Source organism: Curcuma longa, unplaced genomic scaffold (assembly GCF_044706935.1).
Source record: "Curcuma longa cultivar G26 ecotype Majalengka, Jawa Barat unplaced genomic scaffold, ITB_CL_G26_1.1 contig_18818, whole genome shotgun sequence".
NCBI lineage: Eukaryota > Viridiplantae > Streptophyta > Magnoliopsida > Zingiberales > Zingiberaceae > Curcuma > Curcuma longa.
This window is the reverse complement of record NW_027430927.1, coordinates 7,197-20,299: the sequence shown is the minus strand read 5'-3', so window position 1 is coordinate 20,299 and position 13,103 is coordinate 7,197. Positions and strand designations below refer to the sequence as shown.

The window sequence follows — 13,103 nt, the reverse complement described above, 5'->3', positions numbered from 1 at the left end:
GTACCAAAACCCTAATCCCTTGAGGTTTCTTGCAAAGGTAATAGACAGGTTATTATTATTATTATTTTGTTAAAATGCAATCCATGTTTCAGGTCTAGTTCATGCATGCGTTCCAGTCATATCCATCTCAAAGATATCCTTTGCTCTGCCAAGAACTTGACGTGTAGAACTAAACTCTAGACGATTTTCTCTAAGGACTTTTGAGTTTTGTAAAATATTCTGTTGTTGTAACTCGCAGTGTTCGCGAAGGTATCACTTTGTCTAGCTAGAAATGTCACATTGGGTTTTAAGTTGGTCATGATGGCCCTGTGTTTCTTTGGCTTCTGTTGTCTGTCTTTTTTAAGAATCTTTAGAGCGTTTTGTCTATCGATAATCATTTCATGCATAATGTGCTTTTGAAGTTCATTAGACAGCATTGACGATGAAGCTCATTTATTTGCATAATGTGCTACAAGGTATTTTTCTTTGTTTACTGACTTTGCATTTGGCTGATGGTGAAATCACAAAACTAGAAAAAGACAGACAAAGAACTCTTCTTGAAGTCCTTAGCCAACTTAGAGCTCATTGCCGATGCAAAGGTTGAAGAAGAAGCTGAGGGAGTCCTTGCGGAGCTTGGAACTTGTCACTCAATCAAAGTGGATCCGACGGTGTTCTTCAGAAGTTGCACGTCGGAATTTATGCTCTAGAAGACAACAATATCATCGCCGAGATCGAATAGTGATTATGGTTTCATGTTAAGATTGAGTTACCAAGTCATTGTTAAAACGTTTAAGTCATCGAGCTATTGCTATGAGACGATTACTTTCAACTTATGGACAACAACAATTTTAGGATGAAACCATACAGACAATACTCATTATATATAGTTTTCATCCGCAAGGGGAAGAAGTTAAGAAAATGGTCGACATTTTAAAATATTAAAATTTAAAAATAGTACATTTGATTTTTTAATTGTATATATAGAATTATGTATATTAAATTTTATATTTGTCTTATTTGAATATTTTATTATAATTGTTTTAAATAAATATTTGAAAATTCAATAATTTCTCAAAAAGTGCATGTCAAATTTAAAAATTTTCAAAAAGTGCATTAAGATTTCAGAATTCTTGAAATGCGTTTCTAGTTCTAATTTTAGTTTGCTCAGTTTTTCTTCTCTTTTTTTTTTAAATGCATTAACATCTTTTCTTTTTTATTTTTTTAAAATTAAATTAAATTAATTTAAACGTCATTTAAACTTTAATAAATAATCTTATATATTTATTTAATTTTAATTTTAAAACTTTAATAAAAATTTAAAAAATATAAAAAAGTTAATAAAAATTAAAATATTTTTTATTTTTAAATATCCTTTATTTTTTAATATTTAATTATAAAAAATAAAAAATAATATTAATAACAAGAACTAATTTTATTAATAAAAATGATAACAAAATAAAAAATTATTTTGGTGTTGATTTTTAAAAATTAACACTAGATTTTAAATATCAACATCGCTATGATACTTGTGTTTAAAAATCAACGTCCCCGGGGCAATGGTGCAACGGTAGGACATTCGGATTGTGACCCAGGGACCCGCGGTTCGATCCCTAACTACGGCGTATTTGCAGAAATTTTCTTCAAAATGGGGAACGCAATCAAAGGATGCTGGACATCTGGATTGGCTGCCGTATGCGCTTCCCGATTTACCCTGGTGGTCGGTGGGAAACTTCCGTGGGACCGGACCGGCCACCCCCAAGGATTGAGTCCATGAGACTGACTGGGATTTATCTTTTTTTTTGTGTTTAAAATTCAACACCACAATGATGTTGGTGTTTAAAAAATAGAACTATTGTGGTGTTGATTTTTAAACACTAGTACCGTTGTGGTGTTGATTTTTAAAATTTAGTACTGTAGTGATGGTGGTATTTAAAAATCATCATCACAACTTAAATAACAACACTGTTAGAGTATTGATTTTTTAAAATTATTAAAAAAAAGTGCATATTTGAACTTTGGAGCACTGTAGAAATTCACAAGAGTTGAAATTGTTATATTGACAGGTGTCCTAAGACAATCGCCTTATGCTTTTACTATTTATCTGATAAATAGAAATTTACTATTTGAGTACATATGCTTTATGTTGGTCACCGAAAATCAATTTGGGTTTATGCCTGGTAGGTCGACAATAGAAGCTATATATCTTCTCAGGCAACTAATTGAAAAGTATCGGGAGCAAAAGCAAGATCTACATATGATATTTGTTGATTTAGAAAAAGCTTATGATAGAGTCCCAAGGGAAATTATATGGAGAATTCTAGAAAAGAGGGGTGTTAGCGTAGTATATATTGACCTAATTAAGGATATGTATGAGGAAGTAACGACTAGAGTGAAGACTTCAGGCGGATTAACTGAAGCATTCCCAATAAAGATAGGGTTACATCAAGGGTCAGCTCTAAGTCCTTATCTTTTTACACTAATCATGGATGAACTTACTGGACATATTCAAGATACCGTATCATGGTGCATGTTGTTTGCAGATGATATTGTATTGGTAGATGAGACACGTGAGGGAGTAAATGCTAAATTAGAATCTTGGCGAGAAACACTAGAAGAGAAAGGTTTTAGGCTTAGTAGAGTAAAGACAGAATATATGGAATTTAAGTTTAGCAATATTGAACGTAGTGAGACAAGTATTAAAATAGGAAATGATGAGTTGTCTGAAACTGAGAGTTTTAAATATTTAGGATCATTTTTGCAAGCCGATGGAGGGATTGAGAGAGATGTCTTACATAGAATACAAACAGGATGGTTGAAGTGGAGGAGAGCATCAGGTGTTTTATGTGATCGTAAAGTGCCTCTAAAACTTAAAGGAAAGTTCTATAAAACGGCAATTAGACCTGCCATGTTATATGACGCTGAATGTTGGGCTATGACTCGAGCACATGAGCAAAAGATGAGAGTTGCGGAGATGAGGATGTTAAGATGGATGTGTGGACATACGAAGATGGACAGAATAAGAAATGAGAGCATTAGAGAGAAAGTTGGAGTTGCATCTATTGAGGGAAAACTCCGTGAGACACGTTTAAGGTGGTACGGACATGTACTTAGACGACCGATAAATGCTCCAGTTAGGCGGTGTGAAACTATAACAAATATGCATATCAAACGAGGGCGAGGTAGACCAAAAAAGACTTGGTTAGCAACAATAAAACAAGATAAAATTTATTTAAATATAAATGATGATATAATAGGAGATAGAGCTCAATGGCGTAAAAGGATCCATATAGCCGACCCCACTTAGTGGGATAAGGCTTGGTTGTTGTTGTTGTTGTTGTACATATACTTTATGTGTTTGATTGGATCTTAAACTTATTTACTGAATGTCCGCAATATAATTCATAGTATGAGAGAATTTGTGATTAGATCACAACTAGTGAACATATCTATATATGCAATTATGAATGTATTAAAATTATTCTTAGTCGATAAATAGATGAATATAGATGTCATCGATTCTAATGAGACTAGCACGTTTTAAACTTCTTGATTTACTAAGCAGCTGTTCAGTTGTTCTTGCTAGCTGAAGATATTGGATGTTGAGATTTAAACGTGGATGCTAGTTAAAGCTAACGAGTTCATTGGAGTGGCATGCTATGAGACTTCATATGGTTCTATGCATATAAAAATATATCAATGAAGATCTCAGTGTAACTTAAGTATAAGTTTCCTTTCACTTTGCAGTACTCAAGTCATCTTGGTCATGAATGTTTACGACATCTTAAACAAACATCTCCAAGGAAACGTGGACCTGAGATGATTGAGTATAAGTCGAAGTGCTTAAAGGTATTTAGATAGTTCACAGATGATTCACCACTTTTTATAAAAGGAGATGTATACCCTGCAGCTGCTTGTTAGGATTGTTACTAAAAGACTTTTACCAAAGTATTACATGTCAAGAGTATAGTATTCTTGGACACATGTACGAGTAATTTGAATCCACGGGACAAGAAAGCAAGTTTGGACTAGGTGTGATGTAGTCAGCCTAATGGGACTGACATATATAGACCATGTCCTGAACTAAGCGGGTATAAGACGGTGAAAGTGCTCCGGTGGTTGTATTTGTGCGGACAACCCTCTATCATGGTCGGAGGAGCATTTCTTCCTCCTCACTGGTAGGACGAGGGCTTGTTCTCGCTGTGGGTGTCTTCCACGACTGGTGGAGGGCTTTCTTGTGGCTATTTTGAGGTTTAAACAGCAAGGTAAGTGTTTATATAGGGGTTTTTCTTTCAAACTAGTGGTATTTGGCAGTTTTGTGCACTCCGACGAACTGCTCCGGCTTCGATCATCTTCTCCGGCAAGGCCGACCCTCCCCTCCAATCTTCTGCTGCCAAGTGGTTGGGGGAGGTGTGGAGGCTACCCACTCACTTGAAGTTTAGTCAAAAGCAACAAATGCCAAGTGCTCTCATTGGCTAACGTGGGTGGTGAAGCATTTCCAACATACAACTGTTTTCCTCCCCTTGCATGGCTAAAGGAAAGGGGAAGGGCAAGAGGCATTCAGGTCAAAAGTCAACTAGCAAGGTGCAAACCATGATGAGGTGGTAAATGAAGTAGCACACATGGCAACGGGGCATGAACATGTGGACCAGCCGACTTTTGATGACATGGAGCACTTTGATGATGTGGTTAGTGTAGCTGATGAGGTGGCCACGCCATTGAGGTCAGGGCTTCTCCTCAACAACCTCATGCTCAAGGAACCTCTCCACCACCTCCTCCATCGACGCGGGGGGGGGGAGGAGACCCTGCCGTCGGAGATGGAAAAGTAGCAAATTTCGGAGACTAACAACTAGCAGGATCAAGAAAAGGAAGCAGAGTGCAATGGGAAGACTGCTCGACCATCAAAGAAACAAGATTGGGCTGGCCTCTTTAAGAACAATCGCAAAACTAAATTGGCTATGAATCTAGATCATTATGAAGGAAAGGGAGAAAGGTTAGCCTTTTGTTTTGAAGACATAGATAGTGTGGAAGATTCTATGGGGTTTTGCTTAGTGGGATGTTTCATGGGTTGGCATCCAGGCAAAGATGGTGTTTGTATCATTGGTTCTCAATGGAAGACCCCTCACAAGTTCTTCCTCCATAGGAGTGGATGGGTGGTGTACAAGTTTGATAAAGAAGAAGACCGTCAAAAAGTGCTTCAAGGAGGACCTTACTTTATTTTCGGTATTCCGATGTTTTTGAAGGTAATGCCCAAGTGTTTTCTATTTGATGAGGATGGGAGATTTGTACTGGCTTGGATACAAATTCACAGCCTTCCGTCGGATTGTTGGAGCCAATTAGTTCTAAGCAAGATTGGGTCAGAAGTTGGGAAACCTTTGTACACCAACAACTTGACACGGACAAGGGAACGGTTGGAGTATGCAAGGCTTATGGTGGAGGTTCCGGCCATTTGTGAACATGTTCAGGAGGTCCCTATCACCCTCCCTATTGGTGTTCAAGTGGATTTAAAAATTATATATGAAATGCTTCCGAATTTTTGTCAAACGTGTAACAAATTGGGTCATCGATCGGAGAATTACCGAGGAAGGGCTTCACCGAACAGGCAGCAGCGAAATCGGACTGAACAGAACCCCCAAGATGATCTAAATGTGCAAGGATATGGGAGGCCGAGATCCCAATCAGCCAGAGGGCGTGGGAGGACAAGAACGAGGTATAGAAACTGTATAAGGCAACAATGGCGGCCAACGCAATAACGACCAATTCCTGAGGTGCCGATTGATCAATAAGAGCTTGGAATTATCCTATTGAACAACCCAATACTGATGGCTATTATGCACCCCAATGATGAGAATGATGGCTGTCAAGAAGAGGATCAAAGGCCACAACCACAGCCCCCTCAAGAGGTGGAAATGAATCAAGAAGTCCCTAGAGAAACTGAGCAAGCACAACTCCCACAAGTAGTTCAACCGACAATTTCAAGTGAAGGGAGCTCATCTTCCTCCTCTTCTTCATCCTCCAGGACATCACAAGGAAATGGGGCAGCAAATGAGACTATGCACATGGTGTCGGACGCGGCAACATCTTCATCATTGCCCACTACAACATCAAACGTGAGTGGGGATGTGGGACGTAGCACGTCGGCTCCTACGGTTGGCACAAGACTACGGGTACGAGCAGCCTGGGGAGGTGGTAAATGAAGCTAGCCTCTTGGAACATTAAGGGCTTCCACAAGCCCCTAAAGCATGGAGGAGTGCAGTATTTCCTCCAACAAAAAGATATACAAGTCATGACTTTAATGGAGACCAAACTTAATGAAGATTCTTTATATCCAATACTACAAAGAAGGTTTGCAGGTATGAGTTATACGCATAACTTTGATTGCTCTAATCATGGTTGTATTCTTCTTCTTTAGGATTTGCAAAAGGTAGACATGGATATTATTATGACCATCGAACAATATATACATTACCGTGTCCGTTGCCATGTATCTAGCAGGGGGTTCTTGGTGACCTATGTCTATGGGTTACACTCTATTGTCACAAGGAGACCTTTGTGGGAAGCACTTACGGATCTAGAAGATACTATTTCAGATGCTTGGATGATCATGGGTGATTTCAACTCATTCCTATCTATTCATGATAAGCAAGGTGGTTCCCCAGTCATAAATCATGAAATGAGAGACATGCAAATTTTGCACAAGCTTGTGGTTTAGTGGATCTCCGATCTATTGGATATCGTCTCACATGGTCAAATAGTAATGTCTCTTGTAAGTTGGATAGAGCTTTGGTTAACTCTTTTTGGCTAATGGCAGATTTTGATACGTATGCGGAGTTTACGACCCCTGGATGTCTCTCGGATCATTCTTGCACTATTGTTCATACGCTAGCCAAGGACTAGCCTCCAAATAGGGCATTCAAATTCCTCAACATGTGGACATTGCATAAGACAGCACCGGTGATGGGCAATGCACAATTCATCCTAAAGACAAAGTTGTTCAAATTAAAGAAGTGCTTAAGAGAATTAAATAAAAAGCATTTTGGTCATATTTCAGGGAAGGCAAGGAGAGCAAAAGATGAGCTTGAGGAGATGCAAAGGGGTATTCTTGATGGTGGACCTTCCCCCTTAGAGTATAGTCATGTGAGGAAGAAAGTCACACTACTTGCGGAGGCGGAAAGATAATTTTATCAACAAAAGACGAAGAATGTCTACTTAAGGAGTTCAGACAAGTGCACAAAGTTCTTCTATGATGTGGTGAAAAGAAACAACAAGAGAAATGCTATCATTATGCTCAAGAAAAGAGATGGGGAACAAACCACAAGCATAGGTGAAGTTGTGGAGGAGTTTGTTGATTATTACCATGAGTTACTTGGCCAAAAGGGGTTGTGTGATGAATGGGACAGCAGCTCCCTCATAGGGCGCAAACTTACAAGGGGGCAATCTGAGAATTTGTGTAAGCCAGTTGAGGAAGAAGAGATCAAACTTGCCTTGCATGACATTGGAAGTGGAAAGGCGCCGGGGCCGGATGGTTATAGCTCAAAATTCTTCACTTCTTCATGGGATATTGTTGGTAAGGATTTTGTGGCAGCAGTGTAGGAATTTTTTCATCATGGCAAGCTACTCAAACAATGGAACCATGCCTTGATATCACTAGTGCCAAAGGGAGATCACGCTGTGGGTGTTTCAGATTATAGACCGATATCTTGTTGTAATGTCTTCTATAAGGTGATATCAAAGGTGCTTGCTGGTCGGTTATCACAGGTTATGGATTTCTTATTGGATCCGGCTCAAGTGGCGTTCATTCAAGGGCGTTCTATAGGGGATAATATATACTTAACTCAAGAATTCATCACACAACCCCTTTTGGCCAAGTAACTCATGGTATTAATCAACAAACTCCTCCGCAACTTCAAATATGCTTGTGGTTTGTTCCCCATCTCTTTTCTTGAGCATAATGATAGCGTTTCTCTTGTTGTTTCTCTTTACCACATCATGGAAAAACTTTGTGCACTTATCCGAACTCCTCAAGTAAGTATTCTTCGCCCTTTGTTGATAAAATTGTCTTTCCGCTTCCGCAAGTAGAGTGACTTTCTTCCTCACATGGCTATACTCTAAGGGGGAAGGTCCACCATCAAGAATGCCTCTTTGCATCTCCTCAAGCTCCTCTTTTGCTCTTCTTGCCTTCTCCGAAATATGACCAAAGTGTTTTTTATTCAACTCCCTTAAACACTTCTTTAATCTGAACAACTTTGTCTTTAGGATGAATTGCGCGTTGCCCATCACCGGGGCTGCCCATGAATCCCCCACAACCTTCAAGAAGTCCCCATGCAAAGTCCACATATTGAGAAATTTGAATGCCCTATTTGGAGGGCGGTCCTTGGCTAGCGTATGAACAATAGTGCAAGAATGATCCGAGAGACATCCGGGGGCCGTAAACTCCGCATACGCATCAAAATCTGCCATTAGCCAAAAAGAGTTAACCAAAGCTCTATCCAACTTACAAGAGACATTACCATTTGACCATGTGAGGCGACATCCAATAGACCGGAGATCCACTAAACCACAAGCTTGTGCAAAAACCTACATGTCCCTCATTTCATGATTTGTGACCGGAGAACCACCTTGCTTGTCATGAATAGATAGGAATGAGTTGAAATCACCCATGAGCATCCAAGCATTTGAGATGTTGTCTCCTAAATCCATAAGTGCTTCCCACAAAGGCCTCCTTGTGACAATAGAATGTAACCCATAAACATAAGTCACCAAGAACCCCCTGTTAGAAATACGGCAGCGGACATGGCAATGTATGTATTGCTTGGTGGTCATAATAATATCCATGTCTACCTTTTGCAAGTCCCAAAGAAGAAGAATACGACCATGGTTAGAGCAATCAAAGTTATGCGCATAACCCATACCTGCGAACCTTCTTTGTAGTATTGGATATAAAGAATCTTCATTGAGCTTGGTCTCCATTAAAGCCATAACTTGTATATCTTTTTGTTGGAGAAGGTGCTGCACTCCTCCATGTTTTAGGGACTTGTGGAAGCCCCTAATGTTCCAAGAGGCTAGCTTCATTTACCACCTCCTCGGGCTGCTCGCGCTCGTAGTCTTGTGCCAACCATAGGAGCCGGTGTGCTACATACCACATCCCCACTCGCATTTGATGTTGCGGTGGGCAAAGATGAAGATGAAGAAGAAGAAATTGACGCCTCCGATACCATAGCCTCACTTGCTGCCCTATTTCTTTGTGATGCCGTGGTGGAGAATGAAGAAGATGAGCCCCCTTCATTTGGAAGTGTCGGCTGGCCTACTTGAGGTGGTTGCACTTGCTCGGTTTCTCTAGGCACCTCTTCATTTGTTTCCCCCTCTTGAGGGGGTGTTGTTGTGGCATTTGATCCTCTCCTTGGCGGGCATCATTCTCACAATTAGGAAGAATTGTATCCACCGGTATAGGGCTGTCCACAACGACAATTGCAAGCTCCTGTTGATCAATCGGTACCTCAACATTTGGCCTTTGTTGCGTTGGTCGCCATTGTTGCCATGTACAGTTTCTATATCTCGTTCTTGTCCTCCTGCGACCTCTATTTGATTGAGATCTTGGTCTCCCATATCCTTGCACATTTGGATCAGTTTGGGGATTGTTTCTTTGTTGCCCAACCGGCGTGGCCTTCCCTTTGTAATTCTCCGCTTGATGACCCAATTTGTTGCATGATTGGCAAAAATACGGGACCATTTCATATATGATTTTCAAATCCACTTGAACACCAGTAGGTAGGGTGATGGGGACCTCATGAACACGCTCACCAATAGTCGGGATCTCCACCATAAGCCTTGCATACTCCAGCCGCTCCCTTGTCCTAGTCAAATTATCGGTGTACAACGGTTTGCCAACTTCCGTTTCTCATTCGATCGGTGTACAACGGTTTGATCTATTAAAACTTCACCTCTCTCGATCCTCTTTGACATGTTAGGATTTCACCATCATTATCAAGTGTTCAATCAACCATAACTCGCTTGGACTTTACCCTTATCAACTCCTTGTTGGACTTCCAACCATCAAGTGTTAGGTCCATACCAATTTGGACTTTACCCTTATCAACTCTATGTTGAATTTTATCTGTTAAGTGTCCGATCAACTGTGATCCACATGGACTATATCTAATCAAACTTGACATATTGGACGTCTTATTCAACCATCAAATACATTAATCAGATATCGAAATCCAACTCAAGCTTGGTCAACCTTGACTGGAGGTCGATTACACCAACAATCTTCCTCTTTTTGATATTTGATAGTATGGTTAAGTTAGGTTTGCCCGTTAGCACAATATCCCACATCTTATGCAAAAACATAAATTAAAATTTCTAACTTAAATCCTTCACTCTACAAATTCTATGCTCCTCCATTTTTAATTTATGCAAACACCTAAACGGAGGTTCCCTATCTTTCATTTTCTTTAAAGCTAACCTTGAGCATACTATCTTTCATGGTTTAAAATTTTGAGTCATATCAAAGTTTCAATTTATGACTAAAATAATACAGTTTCGATATCGCATCGTGTCATACCGATACAATTTCAATACTTTTTTAAATATATAATATATTAATTAAAAATATTATTATAATATTTAATTACTATAAATACTTACTATTAGGTTAAGCTAATATTTTAAAAATTAAAATTAAGTAAAAATTAATTTAGGATTAACTAAAGTCTAGACATAATGATTGGGATCAAGTAGATTTAAATTTAATTTAATTTATTTTAAAGTTTAAGGAGGGAATTTTTTTCTATGTATTAAGTGAGAGAATAAGAAAAAAATTAAAAAGAAATTTTTTTCATGTGTTTAAGGATGAAATTAATAAAAAAATAAATTAAAATATGGGAAAGAAGGAGAAAGAATTAAGAGAGGAAAGAATTAACCATTAAAAAATTAACAGTTAAAAAAATTAAAATTGAAAAACAATTTGCCTAAAACAAAATTAACAATTTAAGAAAAAAATTAACTTGAAAAAAAATCACCCTCACGCGATCGTCGTGGTCTCACGCGAAGCCTCTACACGGTCGCGGGGCTTGTGTAAGGCGTCCACAGGGCCTCGCGCCAAGCGTCCACGCGACCACAAGGCCTCCACACAACCACCGGGCTTTGCGTGGCCGAGAGGCCTCGCACAGGGCGTGTCGGTGTCACCGCCGTGTTGGTCGGTGAGCGTGAGATGTTTTGCCATAGTGCCCGGTACGACACATGATTTTAAGTCATGCTACCTTTTCAAAGTGGATACCTCCCCTTGTTCCCCCTTGTCCCACATGAGGCATACACACACATACACAAATCAACTCATGTAAGTAAAGATCTTTAGAATTAACCCATGGTGTCTAGCATGCCACCAACCCCTGTAAAGTATATATTTTCTTTTTGGCATTCATTTTTGGATTTTAGACACAATGACTTGCAATAGGCATGCTATTAGTAAAAGAATACTCTTGTAGTTTACATAAGCATACTGAGATTCCTACGATGTTAATTAACAAGGTTTCAGCAGGGTCAATTTTACTTGACCTTACGGTGGCTTAGCAATGCTTGCAATGGAGAAAACACTACATGGAAATTTAACAACTTTAGTCTCATATTTGCTAACCAAATATACTATGTTCTCGTGAAGAAAATGTTATAGTGATTTGTTGGTGGTGAAATTACATGAGCTCATTAAGAACTATTGTTTTATTCATTATAGATAGACTGAAACAAATTTGAAGAGGCTTCAAATCCAAAGGAAACAACTTGGGTGAGGTTAATTACCTAAAACTCAAAATGTGCTATGGATTTTGAAGAAATGACCAAAAAAAAATTTACAGAAAATATCCATCGACTAGTTGTGAACATGCCAGGAAGAAGATGCATTTGCTTTGGGCATTTGCAAAAGAAGGTAGCATAATAAGATGTTTTAACATGATTATGCAGCAATGTCAAAGAAACAGAAAGACAAATTTACTAGAAAATGACTGTAAACTTGGCTCTATCAAAACTTTGGGCACAAGCAAATGAATCGAAGCAGTACATCAACAGAGAAACAGACGACGGAGAGCATACCGTTGGTACATGGAAGGCAAGAGGAAGACAGTGAGATCCGAGTGCTCTAAGGGTATCGGGTTGGTGGAGGCGAAGAATAGGAAGAGGAGAACAGCAGCGCTAGGGCAACACCAGCGCCGTGGTTCGAGCTCCACACAATTGAAGCGCCTGCGTCAGTTTCTAAACGTTTCTTATATAGCAACTGCCTCAGTAATCGACACACATCAAAAATTTATCATAAAAAACTTTTTCACTATTTTTGGATTAATAGAAATTTTTTAAATGTTCTTTATCATTAGTTAACTTACTTTTTATACACCTCTTAAACTTTATTAATGATAAAATATTGTTAAAATTTTTATTTAATTATAAAAATACTTTTTTGTTAAATTTAAAATATTTATTTTATCCTTCTAAATTTTTATTTAAATCATTCACCAGCGATAAAAATTTAAGTAATCAAAGGTATTTAACATTAATAAGACATTTTTAAGAGGCTACTAAACATTAAAATAAAATTTTAAAAAGATACTATTTTAATGACCCTTTTTTATTTTCACTTTGAGTAATCCCTGTTTTCTTCTACAAATCCCTATATGTCCTTTTTATTTTAGATTAGCATTATCAATTTGGACTTTCCTTATTTCTTTAAGGGGGTGTTTGGTTAGGGGTAATCCATGATTACCTTGGTTATCCACCCAAAGTTATCAACTAAAACCCTGTTTGGTTTAGTTAATCGGTGATTCCCTAGTAATGTTTTATTCCCGACACGTCACCATACATCAGCATAGCAGGGCATCCAACCCGGAATTGGAAAACCAAGGAAAATCTAGGTTTTTCTGGATTCCGGGGTTATCCTAATTTCGTTTACCTAATTACCCATTTTCCGCGAGCCGTCCCCCGAGCGAAAACCCTCCCCCGAGCGAAAACCTCCGCGAGCGAAAACCCTCCCCCGCGCGAAAACCTCCGCGAGGCCTCGTCTTCCCCGAGCGAAAACCTCCGCGAGCCGTCGTCTCTCGCGAGCCCTCGTCTCCCCCGAGCAAAAACCTAGCGGCGGCGAT

At 39.0% G+C, this 13,103-nt stretch overlaps 1 protein-coding gene across 1 annotated transcript; it reads right to left on the bottom strand.

The window, feature by feature from the left end:
- Positions 1 to 7,857: 7,857 nt before the first annotated feature.
- Positions 7,858 to 9,048, bottom strand: LOC141816966 (uncharacterized). The gene is made up of 2 exons (XM_074704685.1): positions 8,595 to 9,048; positions 7,858 to 8,429 (listed from the first exon to the last, which is right to left on the bottom strand). The coding sequence occupies exons 1-2, from the start codon at positions 9,046 to 9,048 to the stop codon at positions 7,858 to 7,860; spliced, it is 1,026 nt and encodes a 341-aa protein (XP_074560786.1).
- Positions 9,049 to 13,103: the final 4,055 nt, after the last annotated feature.

Bases quoted from the DNA above. Each gene is read 5' to 3' on its own strand.
- LOC141816966 (XM_074704685.1), bottom strand. From the start codon at position 9,048: ATGAAGCTAGCCTCTTGGAACATTAGGGGCTTCCACAAGTCCCTAAAA. The intron at 8,430-8,594 runs GTGGTTCTCCGG...GGCTAATGGCAG, and splicing joins ATCTATTCATGACAAGCAAG to ATTTTGATGCGTATGCGGAG.